This window comes from Sodiomyces alkalinus, assembly GCF_003711515.1.
Source record: "Sodiomyces alkalinus F11 unplaced genomic scaffold SODALscaffold_3, whole genome shotgun sequence".
Classification (NCBI taxonomy): domain Eukaryota; kingdom Fungi; phylum Ascomycota; class Sordariomycetes; order Glomerellales; family Plectosphaerellaceae; genus Sodiomyces; species Sodiomyces alkalinus.
In genome coordinates this window covers 259,167-279,952 of record NW_021167081.1, presented here as the reverse complement: position 1 = coordinate 279,952, position 20,786 = coordinate 259,167, and the positions used below count along the sequence as shown (strand labels likewise).

The 20,786-nt window shown below is 51.4% G+C and overlaps 4 protein-coding genes across 4 annotated transcripts; 1 reads left to right on the top strand and 3 right to left on the bottom strand.

Moving 5' to 3' along the window:
* Window positions 1-6,522: 6,522 nt before the first annotated feature.
* SODALDRAFT_292966 (hypothetical protein) lies at window positions 6,523-9,172 on the bottom strand. Its single transcript, XM_028608706.1, has 2 exons — window positions 7,040-9,172; window positions 6,523-6,958 (listed from the first exon to the last, which is right to left on the bottom strand). Exons 1-2 carry the CDS (start codon window positions 9,068-9,070, stop codon window positions 6,914-6,916), a joined length of 2,076 nt encoding a protein of 691 aa, XP_028467363.1. The 5' UTR covers window positions 9,071-9,172; the 3' UTR covers window positions 6,523-6,913.
* Window positions 9,173-10,344: 1,172 nt separating this feature from the next.
* Window positions 10,345-11,901, bottom strand: SODALDRAFT_132451 (ras family protein). Its single transcript, XM_028606714.1, has 5 exons — window positions 11,484-11,901; window positions 11,367-11,386; window positions 11,275-11,301; window positions 10,990-11,181; window positions 10,345-10,847 (listed from the first exon to the last, which is right to left on the bottom strand). Exons 1-5 carry the CDS (start codon window positions 11,563-11,565, stop codon window positions 10,500-10,502), a joined length of 669 nt encoding a protein of 222 aa, XP_028467362.1. The 5' UTR covers window positions 11,566-11,901; the 3' UTR covers window positions 10,345-10,499.
* An 840-nt stretch (window positions 11,902-12,741) lies between these two features.
* Window positions 12,742-14,988, top strand: SODALDRAFT_339075 (hypothetical protein; the record flags this gene model as incomplete). Its single annotated transcript, XM_028612824.1, has 3 exons — window positions 12,742-12,949; window positions 13,012-14,744; window positions 14,818-14,988. 3 exons carry the CDS (start codon window positions 12,742-12,744, stop codon window positions 14,986-14,988), a joined length of 2,112 nt encoding a protein of 703 aa, XP_028467361.1.
* A 367-nt stretch (window positions 14,989-15,355) lies between these two features.
* On the bottom strand, window positions 15,356-20,422 carry SODALDRAFT_349753 (hypothetical protein; the record flags this gene model as incomplete). The annotated part of the gene is made up of 3 exons (XM_028613434.1): window positions 15,356-19,757; window positions 20,247-20,280; window positions 20,417-20,422. 3 exons carry the CDS (start codon window positions 20,420-20,422, stop codon window positions 15,655-15,657), a joined length of 4,143 nt encoding a protein of 1,380 aa, XP_028467360.1. The 3' UTR covers window positions 15,356-15,654.
* Between the last annotated feature and the right edge of the window lie 364 nt (window positions 20,423-20,786).

Below are 20,786 nucleotides of genomic sequence, written 5' to 3'. Positions count from 1 at the left end.
GTCTAAAAACTTATCGTGATATTTATAGCTAGGTTAAATCCGTCTATTATATATATACGTGCCTACCGGGTCTAGGTAATCAAGGAAGAAGTGATATTTTTTCGTGGAGAGGCTAATTAGTCCTTAGACTACTCTAGGAAAATAATATACCTAAAGGTAAATAAAGTGTTAAAAGAAATTAGTACTGCTTATATTATAGTTATTAATATAGATAAAAAGGCTTATCTTTAGTTCACGTATATATCCCAGGATAGAAGGATAGTGTATATTCGGATCCGGTGTACTGTTTTTATCGTTAAAGAAGTCTCTAAAGATAAGGTTACCGAAATAAGCGTATATACTAGGGGAGCCTAAGAGACTTTACGCTATACGGGTATAATACTAGGCGCTATTAGGTCCGGTTACTATAAATAGGTCTCGCGAAGCCGGGTCGAGTTAGATACCCTAAAACCCGTTAAAGGCGTTATAGCTAGAGTATACTATAGAGCGGCCCTATTACACGGAATCGATATCGGTTTCTAGATTATAATAAGAATAAGCAGGCCGCTCTAAGGCGGCGTTAATAATCTGAAAATCATAGACTACTCGCAGGACTTTATTCTCTCTAGACTTTAGCTTAGAACCTGGTTTTAGCGGGTAAAGAGTCGGCGCCACCTAAGGCGCTAAGAAAGCCTTTATAAGAATTCCGGCCCGCTCTATCTCGGGTATAGCACGTTTAGCGAATTCTCGTTATCGGTGTCCGTACCGCTATCAATGCTATTTTAAAAGGGGTTAAGCGTCCGGTTTTAAGGTAATCCGGTGCGTAAGTCTAGGAGTGACTTTAATATTCTAAAGCGTGGTAGCGAAAACGTCTCGATAAGTGTATAGAAGGATTTCTACTAAGCCCCTTTTCTTAGAAGTATCGGCTATAGAACCGATATCGATATTCGAGGTTTCGAACTAGCTCTTAGCCTCGGATAAGGGAATAAAGGCTAAATCTCGAAATATATAGAGAAAATTAAACCTGTAGGGGGACTTCTTAATTAAAAATCCTATATAAAGTGAATCTTAGGAGGAAGGCGCTAGGTTCGCATAGTGATATTAGGGCGATAGTCCTGGAATACTTAATAATACTATAGGTAGTAGTATTTCTCCCTACTACTCTAATATATATAGCTTATATTCCTCCTCTTCCTAAGGAGCGTCTAGCACCTTATCTTCTCTTATAGATTCGGAGGCTATCTTAGTACCCTCGCGATATCTTACCGCCCCGTCTATAGTAAGTCTCCCCTCTACTATAGCTATATATAGCTCTTAGGGGGAAAATATTAGCGGATATTCAGATATATCCTGCTCTTTTACTACGCGGTATTTAGACCCTAAAGCCTATTCTCGCAGAACGGCTTTTCTTCTTATATCTTAACTCTATATAATATAGAAAATAGGGCTTTTATCGGTAGAGGTTAGAGAAGGAGAAGTCTCCTCTCTAAAGGATATTTATCGGATAGAATATAGCTTATATTATTCCTATAGTATACGAACCTTATTAATCTAGGTATTTAAGAATTTCACTATGTTAAAAAGGGAGTAGGGATCTTCCGCCGGCGCCGACGCGTTAGCAGAATTCGCCTCGGCTAACGAAGTGATATCTTCCGCTATTATAGCGGAGCTAGTATTACTTAGTTATATAAAGAAGTTAAGAAGAATAAAGGAGATAATAGAGCTTATCACGAAAGAATCGTAAACGAAATAAAAGTGATAATCTTTTTTCCTTATACTAAACTTATTCCTTTAGTGATAATAATAATAATAAAGAGAGGAAAAGAGAAATCCTTTTACTCTAGAAGTCGTGGAGTTATTTAATAATATAAAGGCTAAAATAAAATAAAATATAACCTAGTTAGGAAAGCATGTTCTATCCGTTACACCTAACTATATAATATAAAAAAAAGTATACGTTACCGGCCTTTCCTTCCTATTATAACTAACCCTTCTATCTTCTACGTAAGACCTGCTAGATACATATAAGAAGAAAAATACTTATTAAAACACGCCCGGTAAACTATAGTATCCGGCCTACTCCTCTTTAAGGAGCTTCTTATAGCCTACCGCTAAGATTTTTCTTAAGCCTCTCGAGAATCTTATTATCCTACTTATCTCCCGAGTTATTAGAGTCGGGGTTATCGTCGTCTATAGGGGCCTTCTCTGGAGTATATTCCGGTTTAACGAAATAATACTTTAGGCTTAGATATATCGGGACTCTTTAGGTATATCCGCCGACTCCTCTAACTAAGAGGCTTTTATCGCGGTAGTCGACGACTACTTATACTCTATAGTGCTATTATTTCCCTAGGAGAATATACCACTTATCCGTATCGTCTAGGATAAAGGCTTAGATAGTACTTAAAATACCGCTAACTATAAGTCGTAATAGATAAAAGTTAGCGACCGGCAGAACTTTATTATCGGCTAACCGTACTATATAAGATATCTCGAGTTTATAAATAGAGAATTTATTATTGTTAACAAAAGTCCTGCTAATAGCTTTTATCGTGGACCTAAAGTCTAAAAGTATTATATTAGAATAAGTCTCCTCGACCTAAGCGAAGATATAGCCTAAAGTGTTTAGTATATATACGTCTAACCTAAAAGCTTTATCCTTATAAGAGCGGGCGAAGTCGCCCTCCTTATTACTATCTCTTAGATATAAGGCTAGGTAATTTACTCTACCACGAAGCTATAAGGTCGGATCACTAAGAGCTTATATAACGCTAGTGACTTATTACTTTCTCTTTACCGCGCTAGCGCGGTATATATAACCTTTTCTGTCCTTATCCGAAACCTAAGCCTAGATAATATAGTAAAGTTCGGCTTTTATAAAAGGGGAGAGTTAAAATAATTATATTAGCGATATAGAAATATCCTATCTGCTTATAAAATCCGTTATAGAAAACGGCTACGTACTAGAAAGTTTTATTCCCCGAATTAGCTTAAGACCGCGGAATAAGGCGTTATCTTTATATACCCTGTCTAAACCTATCTCTTAACGCAGAGGAGTATAAGGAGGATCCGGTGTAGGAGGAGCTAGGATATAAAGAGTAGGTTCCTTATACTCGTCGATAGCCGTAAGTGTAGGAGGATAGTATTTATTTCCGTGAGCGGGAGTAATTTTTCGGGGAATTATAGTATTATTCCCGGGATAGGGCGGAGGCGTTTTAACCGGTTTAGCGCGAGGATCCCGGCTTATATTAAGAGGGTTAGGCTTAGTATTCTATTACCTCTTAGAGACAAGAATATCCTAAACGTTAGTATACTTAATATTAGGGAACTTCTTTTATAGTTCGTGTAATTACTACGAAGTTAAAATAATCGAATCCGGCTAAGTATTATCTATTTTCTATACTAGCGTAGAGGATCTCGGGATAAAATTTACGGGGGGGATTTTACTAAACTTATCCGACGAAATAGCATAGTAGCGTCTATTAGCGAAGTTATTAGCGGTATCCTTAATCTCCTTAAGTTCCTCGTATATACGGTTAATATTTCGAAGGATAAGATATACTAGTACCTCTTTTTATAGCTTAGACTGTGTATTTTTATTATTAGTTACTCGCGATTTCTTTTCTCGTAATTCGCGGTCCCGCGCCGTAAGTATCTTATCTTTACGTGCTTCCTAGGTCTCCCTTCGCTATTACTATTATTCCCTTAAGCCTTTTACCGGGTAATCTCGGAGAAGATATCCCTACCCGCCGTAACCGAAGTAGAAAACTCGCTTTATATTTAAGGGGTATAAAAAAGCAGTCTTTAAATAGGTATTAGAGGAGGAAGAAGAAGCGTTAGGATTATATAGGCGACCTTACGCCGGGCGAATACTAAGATCCGCTAACTTATAGACGACCGCGTTTATCCACTTCTTATAGGACTTACTAAACTTACTAATACCTTTTAGAGCTTCTACTATACTAAGGTTATTCGTACTATCCTTATCGTTTAAAAGGTTAGATATATCGTGAGTACCCTTAGCGACCTAAATAATAGTGTATTTAATATCCTCGAATATAATAGACTTATTAAAAACTCCGTAGACTATCTTACTAAAAGCTATAAGCTAGTCCTTAACTCGTTCCCTAAAGTAGGAGTTAATCTTACTATTTACTATATACTCGTATAGGCGTTAGGCGAGGAGGAGATATATCTCCGGAGATATAGGCCTTATATTTAACTTAGACGCTTTTTAAGATAGTCGATAAGCTACTCTTTAGCCTTTTATTAGAATATAGAAACTTCTACGATCGCTTAGCCGTCTCGCTAGCTTATCTTATCCTTAAACTTAGCTTAGAACTTTATCTTAGTTTTCTCCTAACTATTATAGGTGTCTGCATCTAATATTTACTACTACGCCCGGGCGTGTCCGGCTAAATTAGTACGTATTAACCGGAGTTTCTGCCTCTCCTTAGCCTCTAGAGAGATCTTATCTAGAAGTATATCGACGATATCTTTAATATCGCTTAGAAATTCCGTGGTTAGATAGGCTATACCCGTGCCGGTAAACTTAGACACGGCTCCGGCGGCCTATCCTACCTAGCTCGTTATATCGAAGGAGTTAGAAGGAGAAAATTTATTTATAAAGTAACGGCTATAGTAGGAAAAATCGCCGCGAAAGTCACTTCCGATAAGGAAGACGAATATTAAGAGGAGGGTTACCTTTATATAAAAGAGGGCTTAGTGATAAAAGGAGATATAGGAGTTATATTTATAGGAGTAATAGTAGGTCGACTCGACCTCTTAGGCGAACTTAGTAATAGAATTTTCAATGTAGGTAAACCGTTTTATCCCTTAGATATAAGTAGTGGGAGAAATAACGGGTACTAGAAAGTAAGAAGAAAAAGGTATTTTAGCCGATATTAGCTAAATAAAAAGAGACTTATAATTTCTTTTATTAAGCTAGTATTCGAATTCCACGAAATCGTAAAATAAAAGCTATTAAAGATAGAGAGGAGAAAAAGTAATAGAAAAGATTCCTCCTTAATTATCGGGGGAAATATATTTATCTAGTCCTTAACTAAACGCGTTATAGCTTCTAAAACGACTTTATTTAGTCGTTTCGTCTTTCCCTGGCTCTTTATAGCTAAGGAGTAACTTTATCTAATTAGCGTATACCGGTAAAGTCGCTAGCTCGCTCTTATCCTTATACCTAGGATAGGGAAAGAAGTACCCTATCCTAGAGTTCGTTCTTAGAAATCGCGGCTAATATTCTAAGGTTTAGCCGGCAGCTTACGCCTAAATACCGCTATATCGCCTGAAGGAACTTTTAACTTTAGGCCTAAAAACGGAAGAGTCGGTTTCTAGTAGGATAAGAATTTCCTTTCCTGATACTAAGGCGATATCGCCCTAATAAAAGGTTAGTATAGTAAAGATATATCGGCTCTAATAGCTTTAAAGGTTACTCTCTCCTCCCGGGGAGAGAGGGTATTATAATAAAGCCTCCCGAATTATTTCCGTGTTTATCCGAGTTTCTCTAAAACGCTATCCAGGAGCCGTCCTCTAACGGTTATAACTCCGAAAACGCGTTTTTAGTGAAATTTTCTCATTTTTACCGCGGTAGGTATATATCGAGAGGATTTAGCTTAGCTAGAAAGAATACCTCCTCTTTTATCCCCGCTACGAGGTATATCCCGAGAAACTCGTAAGTCGAAAACACTTAGTAGATATCTACTAAGGGTTTTAACGAAAGAAAAAGGGAATAAATAGTCGGTAAAGAGTTCGTTAAAAAGAGAATAAATAAATATATATAAGATAAGCCTAGCTAGAGTGAAATAGCTGGTTCCCTTATACTGACCACTATTTAAATAGCGCTGCTAAATAGTGGGTTAAGTAATACTTAATTAAGGGAAGATCCCTTAAGCTAGCTCTAGGCGGAGAAGTTTAGGCTATAGTGGGCTGCTCTAGGGCAGGTCACCTAACCTGCCCCATACACCTTATCTAGGTATAATAAGCCATATTATATTAGACGAGTGGAGTACCTTATTCCAATATATCTATACTTATTACCCCTCCTTTTTCCTAAAGTTAGATATCCCCGTAAAGTACTATAAACTTTACTTAGACAAATATATATAGAATTCCGCGTACCTTTATTTATATTCTAATATTAGCTATTAGAATATAGATAAATGTATAGAAAATAGATATTGTAATAGAGCAGGGCCGTAATAGCACAAAACTGGATCGTCTAGATAATGTAAATTGTGATGGATAATACGTGAAAATCCAGATACAGGAAGATCGGATGAAACGCTCCTTATATAATCCGGTCGGTCACGTGCATCCACTTGACCCGATTGACCGGTTCGGCCCCCTGACCTGATTGGTCAGAAAACGTGCGGCCGACCTGATTGGTTATCCTGACCCCAATAACCGATCTGCGCGGTTATAATATATATTCGCTTATAGAGGGGAAAGGTTCCTCTATAGGAAGTATCTATACTATTTATCCTAAGGAAATAGGGCTTAGCAGGGTTATAAGTACAAGTTAGCGGAACTATCCCGGAATTAAACCGAAGTTACGCCCCGATATCGACCTTCCACTATCTAATATTACTATAAAGGGCAGGAAAAAAAAAGGGTACAAAAAGACGAGGAAAAGACCAGGAAAACGCAACGAGTCGCATCACGATCAGAATAACCCCCCTTAGACTCCCACAGACCAAGAGCCAAAGTGCACTGCATATCGAGTCTATTGCTATGTCTTACACAGGGCCATGATCCCGACTCCTCGGGACCACCAGCCCATCTACAAACATCAAAAGTCTTGAGGGCATAGCCGGACGAATGTACAAGACAAAGAAAAAGGAAAAGGAAAAGAAAGGAAAAGAAAACATGTTTTCCCATTGCCTCTGTGCTCCTGTCGACGTCGTTTTCTTTTCTTTCCCGCTTACTCCACACGCAAGCTCTGCAGCCGGGCCTCTGTTGAGATGACCTACATAGTCCGTGTCAGTATGTTGTGAATCTGCAAGGAAAGAGACAAAGGGGGCAAAGGGAAAGGAAAAGGGAAACTCACATCAAGCGCCTGCTGCACCTCCAACACCTTCCTAACCTCACCCAGCCAGTCCCTGCTCAGGGTCTTCGCCCAGCCCTGCAGCCCATTCATCTCCCGCGCCGCCGCATCCAGGTCGCCCTCCTCCAGGTACGTCTGCGTGCGGGTGAGGACGCTCTCGACGTCGTTACCCACAGCCAAGCCGTGCTTCTTGAACAGCACCTTGCTCAGCACGTAGCTGGACGCGTGGCTGGCCACCCCAGCGTCCTCCGGCAGCAGCGACGCCTTGCGCACCTCGCCCGCCACCACCCGGAACCGGTCCACCAGCTGCGCCGTCGTCGGCAGGCCGCGCTGGTACGCCGACGGGTTAATCGTCGCGATCGCCGTGTCCACCAAGGGGTCCTCGGCCGCGATCTCCTTGAGCGCCACCAGCTCCCGCACGAACGGCCGCGGGTGGTCCGCCTTCTCCAGGCTCGCCCGCACCGCCTCCACCGCCACGTGCAGCTGCTGCGTGCGCTGGCTCGTCTCCACCACCTCGTTCCACCCGGCCGTCAGCTTCTCCAGGTCCGCCACCGCCTTCTCCAGGTCCTCCAGCTTGCCGAGCCGGCCGTCGCGCTCCCGCTCGACCCGCTCCCGCACCTCGCCCAGGAACTCCCGCTTGAGCGCCACCGCCTGCTGCAGGAGCTCGTTGCGCAGCCGCTGCTTGCCGATCAGCTGCTCCCGCTCCCGCAGCAGCGCGAACCGCTCCTCGTAGAGCTCGTGCACTTGGCGCATCGTGTCGCTGAACTGGTCCCGCCAGCCGGCCTCCTGCGCCGCCATGGCCGCCTCCAGCCGCGTCACCAGGTCCTCGGCCGCCTGGTCGAACGCCCGGACGTGCTTCTTGACCTGCTCGCCCGCCTTCTTCTCCACCTCGGCCTTAACGTCCTTCACCTTGGCGCCCACCTTGCTCAGCTCGTCCTTGGCCTTGTCGATCGTCGACCCGTACCGCTCGTGCGCCTTGTCGGCGTTGACGACCGCGATGATGTCGTTGAGCATGCGGACCAGGTCCTGCACTACCGGCTCCATCGCATCGTTCACCGCGAGCGGGTCGATGGGCGGGATGGGGGGGCGCCGGGACGGTTCGTTGACTTCGGGCGCCTTGAACGCCTCCTCGGTCTTGGTCGTCGACTTCTTCGCCGGCGGCACCACCACGGCCACCTTGTCGGACGAGGTTTCGGTGGGAGCAGCTCCGGCGGGAGAAGCCGAGGGGGCAGCAGCCGGGGTCTCCTTCGCGGGCTGGGCGACCTTTTCCGCGGTAGGAGCAGCAGCAGCAGCAGCAGCAGGAACAGAAACATCATCAGCCTTGGCCTTGGATTCCTTGGAAGCGCTAGCCTTGGCCTTGTCAATGGCGCTGGCGTGCCGACCGGCCTGCTCGCCGCTGTCGGCCACCCGCCAGGAAGCACCGCTCTGCGCAGGGATGGTGACCTTGGCCCCCGTGTCGCGCGGGCGGTGCATGCTGTCGGAAAGGCGATGGAACCTCTTGCGGAAGTCCATCTCCTCGAGGTACAGGACAGCCTGTTCGCCGTACGGCACGTATTCGGTGAAGAAATCGTGGAAGTTGTCGTTGATTCGAGAGTACCATACACCTCCGCCGAATCCCAGGGCACCTAGGATGGTGAGCGTAAAAACAAAGTTCCTTAGTCGTCGGAAGAAGCCCGTCTTGGGACGCCCGGCGGCCGGAGGAGGGGGAGGCGGCGGTGTAATCGTCTTTGTGGTGGGCTTCTCCGCCACAGCAGGAGAGACGCCACTGGTGGTATCGGGCTTCGGAGGGGTTCGGGGCACATCCTCGGACGCGATGGTAGGTTGGGGCTCGGCGGGCTTGGGGATATCGCTCCGCTCCGCCGTGTTCGTCTCTGAGCTGGGGAGGACCGTGGGCTTAGAGGACGGATCGAGCTTCTTGTCGGCAAAGTGTCGCCCGCGGGCCGCCGTGCCAGCTACCTGCCATTGACGGCCTGCAACGGCCGCTGCAGGCCGGCGGCCTAGAGCCCTCGCTGACCGGATGGACGTTCGCAACATGAGGGCATGTGGTATGGGTGGGCCGACGAAGCGCAATTGACAATTGACACACGCAGTGGAAGAGTTGCTTTGTGAGAAAGGTGACGAGAATGACGAGACGGGGGATTCGGGTTGGGAAGCTGGCAGACAAAAAAGCTCAGGGAGAAGTTCGGCTAAAGCGCGAGCATGCCGGGCCATTCCATTGGTCGACAGCCCTGCCAAGTGGCTGACACCTGTTGTTGCCGGGACTGACCCGACACGGCAGGGACCGGGTACGTATTTCTCTTGGTGGGAATGACCTCATCGACAAGGACGACCGGAGTACGAGTACAAAGCGAGGCACGGATGTGAGAGGAACGAACGTATTATGATGTACGGGGTGAATATCCAAGGTACCTAAACAACACCCATAAAAAGTGAAAAATAAAAATCCTAGGATTGTATGGGTGTACGTAGGGAGGCAGGTACCTTCGATGGCTGGTAGAGGTACTCTCGGTGATCGTGCTGGCTAGGTACAGACAGTTCCAGTTGTTACGGCAAAGAATGGCAGTATTCGAAGCCTATCACGAGATTCCTCCTATATGGCCGCGGAAACACCGAGGGGAACTCCTACGAGTTAGACAGGCACGCCACATTACACGTAAACACATTGAATTGAACGAAAATGCCTGATTCATTCACCACGGGCGAACCACCTTGGCTCACAAGCTTGTCCAAACAAACATATTAGAACTATGTTCCATGCGCCGAAAGAAAGATGAGGAAACAAAATCACGAGACAGCCGCTTCCCTCTATAGCATACTGTCCCTCTCCGTGCGATGCAGCATGTGCTCACGACCTCGAGCCTGTCGTCTCGTCTCCTGTCTGCTGTCTGCTGTCTTGAATGTCTTGTGTCACCTCTCCCCGCCCTTCTCAAAAGCGAACCTGTCCTACCCGCCCGAGCCAAACCAACAAAGAACGGCCAAGAAAAAAGGGAGCCGATAATTAAAGCAGTTGCGAGATGTAGTGTCGGTTGTAAACATGTGCCGAGAGAATATGCCTCCGTTCCCTGGGCCCCTAGCAGCCACCTTGGCGTATATCCCTCTCGTCCTCTTCTCGTCTTCCTCAAGGGAGCCCGTATGCAACTCGTCCAAACCTGACACACGTTTGTCAAGTTCCTTGTGTCCGTTTCAAGACAACCCGCAGAGAAGGGAAGAGGGGTAGAACGGCGCAACTCCCGAGTTCACCATTAATCCACCTCGGGGGAAACGGGGTACGCCGAACAAACGGCTAAAATGGATTTGTCGTCGTCGTCGTCGTCGTCGTACTTGGTCCCAAAGAGAGATATTTCACCCCTCTCGCCCCCCCGCAATCTCAATTGTCACCTACACCACCACCACCACCACCACGCACCGGTTGCTCCCATTCATAAACGTCCAACGTCCAACGGCGTACGCAAAACGCACACGCTTAACAGCTGCACGGACCGCCGACATTGCTGTTGGGGCTCTCGGGTGTCAGACTGACGCCTTGGCGCTGGCCTGGCCGCGTATGCCGGGGGCCGACCTGGTCGAGCGGCAGCTTCTTCGCAATGGCTGTGAACAGTTCGCCGACGTTCTCGGCCGTCTTGGCCGACGTCTCGAAGAAAAGCAGACCGGCTTCTTTCGCGTAGGCTTCGGCTTCGGCGGTCGGCACGGCCCGCTTGTCGGGTTGCTCGTTGACCAGGTCCAGCTTGTTGCCGGCGAGGGCGATGATGATGTTCTCGTTTGCTTGGCGTTGGAGCTCCTTGACCCACGCTTTGGCCTTGTCGAGGGAGGACTATAATTTTTTTTGTTCATGTGGGTGGTTAGCAAGTTGTTTCTCTCGCTGGCAAAGGTCCAAGAAGTCCCCTGAACGAGGTGGTCAAGGTGGGGGAGGTCGAAGGAAGCTCGGGGCGGGAATAACGATGGCAACAACATACAGCTTGGGTGATATCGTAGACGACCACGGCGCAGTTGGCATTTCGGTAGTACATAGGGGCGAGGGACTTGTACCGTTCCTGGCCGGCGGTATCCCAGATTTCGAACTTGACTGTGGTGTTTTCGTCGAGAGAGATGGTTTGTGTCAAGAAAGCCGCGCCGATGGTCGACTCCCGATACGAGTCGAATTGATCCTGAGCACCAGAGGGTTAGCGGCGAACCAAAATAACAGTTACCGTGAAAAGGGAAGAGGGGAGAGAAAGAGACGGTTATCATCAGCTCCATACCTTAACGAACCGTAGCACGATTGAGCTCTGGAGGCGGGTGTGCGTTAGCAAGACGAGCAGTGAAAGGACACGGACAACACAAGACAAAATACCTTTCCAACAGCCGACTCTCCTATAGAGACACATTCATGATTAGCAAGACTGGATCAACGGATGCCAGATAAGGCGGAATGGGGTAGAAGGAGTGGAGTAGAGAGAAAGAAACCAACCCAGAAGAACAAGCTTGAACTGCGCGAAACGGGTGTTCATTCCCCTTACGCCGGGACCACCAGGACCGCCACGAGAAGCCATATTGTGAGGTGGGTTAAGGGACTGTTGAGGAGAAGAGGAGGTGTAGGATAGATCGGTCGGCGGTCGGCGGTCGGCGGTTAGATCAAGGAGCGTCGTCGTCTGTTGGGGTTGCCTGTGGGCGGTCGGGAGGACGGCGTCTTAGGAGACAAAAAGATCGATCGTAATGTATTGTCCCTGATGAGTCAGTCGTGGGAGGAAGGTAGACCGAAGCAGGAAATGCGAGGAGTATGTGTCGAGGCGGGTAGGTTGGTTGTTGGGTTCGGCAAGTCGGATGATGGTTGAGCCCCGTCAAGGTGAATAGGTGACTAGGTGAATAGCGCTGCCTTGGGGACCTTGGGGGATGAGAGTTGGGGAGGCGGCGGACGCCGCTTTGGTGGCTGAGGGCGGCAAAGTGACCTGTCCTGTGCTGTGTGCACAGTCCTGCATAAGGTACCTAATGATTAGTGCACACGTCAGGCTTAGTGGATATACATTCATAAGGTAGGCACCTGTACCTGTCACGCGCTGGAGATATCTCCGAAGACGGCGCTCGGATATTTCAATAGGGCTTAATTGATTATACTCTGTTTTATTCCCGTGTAGCAAATTAAGTCTATAATTACACAAAACTCCCAAGTTCTAGGTACCTATACAGAGACTTTCTCCTACTTCTTCATGTTCGCAAGGTACTTCTTGAGTAGAAGTCCTGCACATATGAGTGCATGCAGCACGTGGTTACATTTGAAGATTTGTGTGGCTGTGCCAGGTTCTTATGTGGCTCAGCCAAGCTGTACCTTCCAGGTTGTACACGTATTACTCCGTACCCTGACGAAGTAATTACGAAGCCTGCCCCACATTTGTTGGCGCGTCAGACTGACAGCTGGCCAGGGGTCAATTCGCTCCTCTGGAAAGTGACGACGGTTGTAATTTTGTATCACTTCGCAACTTTGTACATTCCTTGATTTCTTTTCTTCGCCATCTCCCTCTCCCCTCCCTCCCTCTCTCATCTGTCCGCAGTCTTCGAACCCTCCCTTGGTCCCCCTAAACGCCAACTCTTGGCTCAGACGAAAATTGAGGAACCAGGAGTGAAGACCGACGGGCTTAAACCTCTTTGTCCACAGCAATCAGCCTCCCAAATTCCTTCTTCTTCTTCACCCCTCCTCGCCTCCATTCACCTCCTCGACGTCAGCTCTCACAATGGCCCCTACGCTTCCCTACCGCGACATCAACGTCAAATTCGCAAACGACTCGTACACCTTTACTTCCCCATCCTCTCCCCATGCTCCCGCTCTCATCATCGACCGCCCCACGGGCGATTTGCGTCTCGGCGATGGCAGCGTCACTAAGCGAACTACCAGAGTGTCGAGCATCGCTGGTATCTTGGGTATCATCCAGCTGAGATTAGGTATGGCTAAGACGAACCACGGTGTTCATTTTTCTGCTTCGCCATCTAACTTGAATACCAAGACAAATATGTCATCGTCATCACAAAAGCCCAGCCCAAGGGCCGCCTCAAGGGCCACATGGTCTACAAGGTCGTCGCGACAGAAATCCTTGCCATGCGCGAGCGCCAGATTCGAGATCCCGACGAGGATACCTTTATCAATCTTCTTCACAGCTTCCTTAAGACCGCCCCCATGTATTTTTCCTACTCCATGGACCTGACCAACAGCTTCCAAAGGCAATCCGAATCCGACGTCTCCTTGCCTCTGTGGATGCGTGCCGACGACCGCTTCTTCTACAACAAGCACCTCCAGTCCGAACTCATCGACTTCCGCACCAGAGGCGCCCGGGGATCCATGGGACCCCAGCCCGGCGCCGACCCTTTCATCCTCCCCGTCATCTTCGGCGTTCTCGAGACCCGCCCCACCAACTTCAAGGGGAACCCCCTGACCCTCGTCCTCATCTCCCGCCGCTCGCGCCACCGCGGCGGTACCCGATACTTCACCCGAGGCCTCGACGAGGAAGGCCACGCCGCCAACTACAACGAGACGGAGCAGGTCGTCGTCGTCAACGACACGGGAAGCAGTCGCATGGGCGGCTTCGCCGGCAGCTCCGACATGCACAGTGGCCAGTTCGGCAAAGCCAACCCCGGCCCGGGCGAGGAGATGCAGGTCATGTCCTACGTGCAGACCCGCGGCAGCGTGCCCACCTACTGGGCCGAGATCAACACCTTGCGTTACACGCCCAAGGTGCAGGTCCGCGGCGTCGAGACGGCCCTGCGCGCCGCCCAGCGCCACTTCGACGAGCAGATCCGCATCTACGGCGACAACTACCTCATCAACCTCGTCAACCAGACCGGCCGCGAGCGCAACATCAAGAACTCGTACGAGCAGATGGTCGAGCTCCTCGTGTCGTCCCCGCGCGAGGACGTCCAGGCCGACCTCATCACCGACGAGAAGTTCCACACCATCCAGCCCCAGGGGCCCGCCCAACAGGAGTTCGACCGCCTGCACTACGTCTACTTCGACTACCACCACGAGACGAAAGGGCTGCGCATGCACCGCGCCTACGCCCTGGTCGAGAAGCTCGCCGACGCCCTCGCCCAGCAGGGCTACTTCCGCGCCGTCGACATGCCCGGCCCGGACGCCCGCCTCGAGCCGCGCGCCCACCAGTCCTCCGTCATGCGCACCAACTGCATGGACTGCCTCGACCGCACCAACGTCGTCCAGTCCATCTTCGCCCGCCACGTCCTGGACCGCATCCTCGAGGACCTCGGCTGGCTCCCGCGCGGGTCCTCCTTCCGCGACGAGGACCCCGTCTTCGAGGACCTCTTCCGCAACATGTGGGCCGACAACGCCGACGTCATCTCGTGCGCCTACTCCGGCACCGGCGCCATGAAGACCGACGTCACCCGCACCGGCAACCGCACCAAGATGGGCGTCCTCCAGGACGGCCGCATCGGCGTCACCCGCTACGTCAAGAACAACTTCCTCGACGGCCCGCGCCAGGACGCCTTCGACCTCTTCCTGGGCGCCTACCGCCCCGCTGCCGACCTGGGCTCCGGTCTCGTCTTCGCTGACCGCCGGCCCCTCCTCATCCAGTCCGTCCCATACCTGCTCGCCTTTAGCATCTTCCTCGTTTTCGTCGCCCTCTTCTCCCGCTCCGACGCCGTCCTCACCATCCGGATCTTTATGCTCTTTTGGCTCGCTGTCGCTGTTTGGAGCATCAGCTTCATCCTGGGCCATGGCATGCTCTACGTATGTTTTTCCTGTCCCATCCACCCCTTTCTTTTCATGCACGGCTGTCCTAACACGTCACGTCGTCCGTCAGGTCAACTGGCCCAATCTGAACCCTAGGCCATGGGCCAACGAGGGCTATAACGAACATATTGCAAAGGCGCGCAAGGATTCCGTGATTGGCACTCTTGTCGCCAAGCATGAGCGTGGTCTCAGCACGGCCCGCTACCTGAACGCGGAGGAGGGCAAGAAGAGGATCGAGTAGTGTTTGTAATAACCATTCCATTTCTTTTTGTTGTCTCTTTCATTTTCCTACTCTTTTCTTTTCTCTTCTTCTTTTCCTTTGGCCTCTTTTTCCTTGGCAGGACATTCCCATCATGGCTATATTCACTTCTTCTTCCTTTGTCTTATTGCTCAGCCATGGGTATGATGGTCCACATGAATTGTCTTCGCTATAATTATTAGCCCTGGAGTTGTTCTTCTATCCCTCTATACACAAAGACATGCAGGGGGGTTCTTTCTTTGTCTATATTTTGGTGGCTTGTTGATAGATCAGAAAAGAGCGAGACAGATAGCAAATGACAATAAAGTAATGCAGGCGGCCAGTCCTAAAGCCAGACATGGGACAGTATAAGCAACAGCAAGCAGGGAAAGGTATAAAGCTGTATATTATGTGGAGAGTATCAGTAAGATATTAAAGTCTGTCAGAATAGAAAATCATATGCGACAGAAAGACCAAGAATGCTAGAATATGAGGCCGCCCGTAGAGCCCAAGCATCCACGTTTCCCATCTCGATATCATCTGCTCGGGTATCAAATCCAGCTCGGGACGGGAGGAAAAAAAGGGAAAAAAAAAGAGGATCTAGAGAAAAGGAAAAGACAACGTTATGGGTTCAACGAAGCCTTGGGGAACACAGTACACGGACCTCCCTCACAGCCAAAGCAACCACCTCACGCCCCCAACAAAAGCCCGTCCAACCCCCCAGAACATCCGGAGAATCACCACAACGAACCACACATACCACATGAAGCCGACGAGCACCCACTCGACACCGAGCCACAACCCCCGCCGCACCCACCGGAACCTCCGCCGCCGCCGCCTTATCATCTTCTCCATCGTGTCCACGACATGTGTGACCTTGAGGCGCTGCCCAAACGCAAGGTCGCGGCTCGCCTCGTCCGCGTCGTCCGCCGCCGCCCGCGTCATGGCCGACAAGTCCACCGCGATGCGCCTTCGGATGTCCTCGACGCGGTCCTGCAGCGCGGGGGCCGTCTTGCCCGCGAACTCGTCCACCGCCCTCTGCCACTCCCCGTCGGCGGACTGGACCGTCGCGGCGAGGCTCTGGGCCGCTACGTGGTACAGTTCCGTCTGCGGGACGGCGCGGGCCCGTAGGCCGGAGGGGTCCGCGCTCAGTTGGGCGATCGACGGCCAACAGAGCCGTTTGTCGGCGTCGCTGGCGGAGTTGCATGTTCGCGCGGCGAAGACGGAGACGGGCTGGTTGGCGCGGCGGGAAATCTCCATGGCCTTGATGCCGGAACTCAGCACCAGGGCGCGGAGGCGGGCGACCTCGCGTTTCGACACGGGGGCGGGCTGGGATGTCGCGCTGCGATCCGAGATGGACAAGTGGCGGCCTTCAAAGGAGGAGGCCAAAGAAGGATGGCGCGGGTCAGACGAGAATGAGGATGACCGGGCAGCGAAGGAGCTGAGACGTCGACTGGCCTCCTGCAGTCCGTCACTACCAGTGCCAGCTTCTGCCTGCTCAGCTCGCGATTCAGATTCCCCGTGCGACTTGGAAAGAGTAGGTGATAGAGAGGGGGACGGATGCTGGACGTCGATGCGAGGAGGCTTGAGCAGGTCGAAGCGAGAAGATCGACTCGGCGGCCTAGACGTCTGTAAACCCTCCCGCCCCATCTGGTTCGGTTCGTGGGGCGTGTGCTGGAAAGTCGGCATCACATCCAGGTAATGCTTCGCCCTTGGGTTGCGATCATCCTCTCGGTCAGCGGTCGTGTCAGATACTGTTCGTGGCAGAGCGAGGCTGCTGTTGTTGTCGTCAATGTTCTTATTCTTATTGTTGTTGTTCTTGGTGGCGATGGTAGTGGTGTCGACACCAGGTTCGTCCGGGACAGAGAAATCGCGTTCATATGAGTGTCTTTCGGCTGGCTCCGAGTCTTTCCGCCAGATGAGGTCTCCCAATTTGGATACGCCACCCCGGATGACAGTATCTAGTCTCGCTCCCCGGGAAAGATTATTCGGAGTGCTGTTCTCGGTTCGAATCTTGGCGCCGGCCCGGAGACCTTCCGTCGAAGGTCGAGGCTGAGGCTGAGGCTGAGGTTGCGAGATCAAAGGAGCAACGACAGTTCCCGCGGCTTGCCTGTCGGGCGATGGGGCACGCGGCAGCGGTGACTGGGCTAGGCCGGGAGGCGCCGACTTGGGATGGACGGGAAGCTCGAGCTCGGTGTATTTGGCGTGAGGTTGGGGTTCAATGTCTCGCTCTCGCTCTCGCTCTCTGTCCCGGCTCCTCTCGCGAAATATATTCCGGACCTTGTGGAAGGGGTTGCGATGCGGTGAGCCTGCCCGACTTGACGCAGGGGAGAGATCTCCCCCAATGGGAGGTATGAAGGGGCTGTCCCTCGGGGGCCGATTGTCGGGGGAGTTGGGTACCGAGGTGTCGGCATCCATGAAACCCCGGTAGACAGGCATGGGGATCTCTAAGCTCGACCTACCACGATGACGGCCGTACATGGTCGGACGAGTCTTGGTGACCCCAGACGCGTCATCCGGTTCGCTCGCATCGACCAGCGACTGTTTGCGGCTCTGCGATTGAGAGGACGGCTGAGAAGTCGTACGTCCGGCCCGTTCGGGTGTCATTGGTACCATGGAGGGTCGATGCAACCAGGGGGCTGGCGGTGTTTCGTTCACTCTCTCTCTGGCAATCATCTCGAGCATTTGTTTCTGGAGGATCTCATTTCTGTCGCTGGCAGACGGCACTTGGGGTTGGTTTTGGTTTTGGTCGCGACCCTCTTTGCTCCTCTCGGATTCGTCGTCGGCAAGCTCAGAAGTGGATGTCTTGGAAACGGGAAGCATGTCGGGAGGGCCGATGGGGCCGTGTAGAGAGCTGCCACGATGGTGAGGAAGACCCTTGAGCTCCTGGAGTTTTTGCCGTGCTCTTTCCCGCGTGCTCCCACGAGAGTGACCTGTGTCCGTCTTGGCCAGCGTCGCCTCGTCGCCAGGAGGCTCCACTGCTGTCCGCAGCTGTGGTGTAGAAGCATTCTGGGAGGTGTCGGGCCTGGCCTTCGCGGCCGCCTCTGGACTAGACACAGGTCGAAATGACCAGACAGCATCCTGGAAATTCAGGGGGAAGATGCGACGCCAATGACGATCCTCGATGAGCTGCAAGTGATGATCTTGTTCCAACCAGTAGACGTCGGCAATCATATCAACGGGATTGATGACCCAGTCCACGCGCGGCCGCCTTGGTCTTGGAGCGTTCGACACAGGGGATTCCAGCTGTGCTTGATGCGCTTCGGCATCGGCAAAAGGGGGCAAGGCGGGGTTGTCGGGTAGAGCCGACTGGCCGGTGGCTGCCCATCTGGCTACGTTGTCTATCCAGTCGGTGACTTTCTTCACGTCGCCGAATCCTAGGGTTTCGCCATCGATAGCCTTCCGTTCGCGGGCTCGCACTTTGCGGTTCCGGATGTACTGAAGCGGGTTGTATGGCCGGCCGAGTGGACGAATGGCCTGTGGGGAGGAACTAGTAGACGTGTGGGATGATGTTGCGGAAAGCGACGTCGTAGGGTTAGCGGTAGAGGGCCGACGCGAGAGGGGATCCAGGGGCGGCACGAGCTCGAGCAACCGCCTGTACTGGGCCATGAGCTCCAACTGGTCCTTGGCCTTCTGGGCTCTCGCCAGGGTGGCGGGAGTAAAATGATGACGGTAGGAAGCTTCCCGTGTGAGGTCGAAGGATGGTTGCAAGGGGCTGTTCGCCCTTGTGGCACCCGAGGGCAGTCTGGGAGACAAGCCATGGTCCGGACGCGGGGATATGTTGCGGGAGGTTCTCCTCTGCTGCTGTAGGTGTTGTTTCAAGCTACCGCCGGTGCCGGTGCCAGCGTCGGGGAGAGGTGCTAGGACCGGGGGCACGGCGGCGGAGGCGGTTCGCCTGGAAGCTACCCTCCTCGACTCGCTTAGGTTCAAGGCCATGTTGACGATGAGTGCCGAATCGATATCGAGAGGCTGGCTGGCGGTTCGATGTGAAGAAGCATGATAGCCATGATCGGCGAGAGCACCATTCGGGGTTTCTCTCCTCCTCCCGACCACATCTTCCATGTCCTCGGTCAGTGGTGACGAGAGGCCACCTGACCTGGGCCTTGGTGAGTTATTGGACGTGGACGGAGACACGAGTTGGGGGTCGAAAGAGGCACCGGCACCGGCACCGGCACTCGAGGCGGAGCGTTCAGATGTGGAGGTCCGTGGCGTGAGGTTGGTGTTGGCCTTTTGGGATTGTTGCATGTAGCGAGGCTGGCCTCGACGTTGAGCCCGGTTGGCATTGCCAGAAGCATCGTGGAAGGCGTTTTGGAGCAAGAAGCCGCCAGACGAACGGATCCTATGTCCTCTCTGGCCGGACACCTCGTCTTTCTCCTTCTCCTTCTCTTTATCCTTGCGTCGTTGTGTCGGCGGAGTAACATTCTGCGCTTTGCCCTTCAGAGGGGCAGTCGTCGTGGCAGGGTTGGGAGTATTTGCGGCCGCACTCGACTCGGGCCTCGACTCGTCATGGGTCGGACTTGTCAGGGCATCGGTTCGGGACGGGGCCATCGACGACTGACTCCCTCTCTCGAAGAGCAGAGAACGATTGGGGACGACATGCTTGTCCGACATGACGGCGGCACAGGCAACGCGGATCGTCGCATGGCACGTAGCGCGGCGTCCCAGACGAAGGTTATCGTCGAGGACCCTCGCATACGGAACGAAGGAGGAAGGACGGGTCGTGGGCTCGTAGCTCTTTCGAGGAAGATGAGCCGCCGATGAACCGAAGATTTCTGTTCGTAGTGGTAGATGGTAGGTGGTAGGTGGTAATTAGATGGTAGTTCCTGGTATTAGGGAATGGACGCAGTCATGAGACAAGCATAAAAGCCGTGGAAGAACGGGACAATGACAGCATTCGAGAAGCCGGAGAAAGAAAAGAAAGTCTGAATGAAGCATTAAATTAGGTAGAATCCGAGATGTGTTGGGGCAAGGATCGAAACAAGGCAGAAAGAATGGATAGACGGGGATTTTTTGCTACCCAGAGTTGGCGTGTGATCGATGGCCGCGGGGGGGTTTTGGGCTTGTCGGTCGCCGGTCACGAAGAGACACCTACCTTCAGGTATCTTATGAACCCATGAGCCACGAACCACCGCGATACAAGCCTTCCCAAAGATGCAGGGCAGAGGAGAGTACGTACAGTGACGCGCCAGCTCCCTGAAAGGTAAAAGGTACCTTATATCCGTACAACGTACACCTGTCTCGACGCCTTTGTTACAACGTACCTTCGGATGTCCCAGACGTCACGAATCCAGCAAACTTAGGTGGAAAGATACGTGGTAATTACTATTAGGTACTCTCTTTGTGCAGGTCTCTGAGCAGTTCCTCCTGGTACCCAAGGTATAAGGGACGTACTGCCTGATTGGTCTGGTTTGCGTCAGGTATTCCTCCTCACCATCATGGTTGCCCTTCAGTTATGTACGAAAAATTAAAAGGAAAATTCTAACTACCTTACCTACCTTATGCCACGTACTCGATACTGAGCAGGATATATACAACGCCTTGTTTAGGAGTAGAAATGGAGAAATCCTTTATTTCTCTGTTTTCTTGGACTCCGAACTCGTTACTACGACGCATTTCGTCCCTTCTCGCGAATACGATACAGTGTGGCTTGGCATACCGAACCCCCTATAAAAGATGGTCTGAGCCTGCTGAGATAAGCTTCAGCACAGTATGACAACTGTACAGTTGGCGGGGCGGTTCAGGGGGGTCCAGAGAGCTAGCTTTAGCACCGCCCCTTCTCGACGATACGACGTACAACGTAG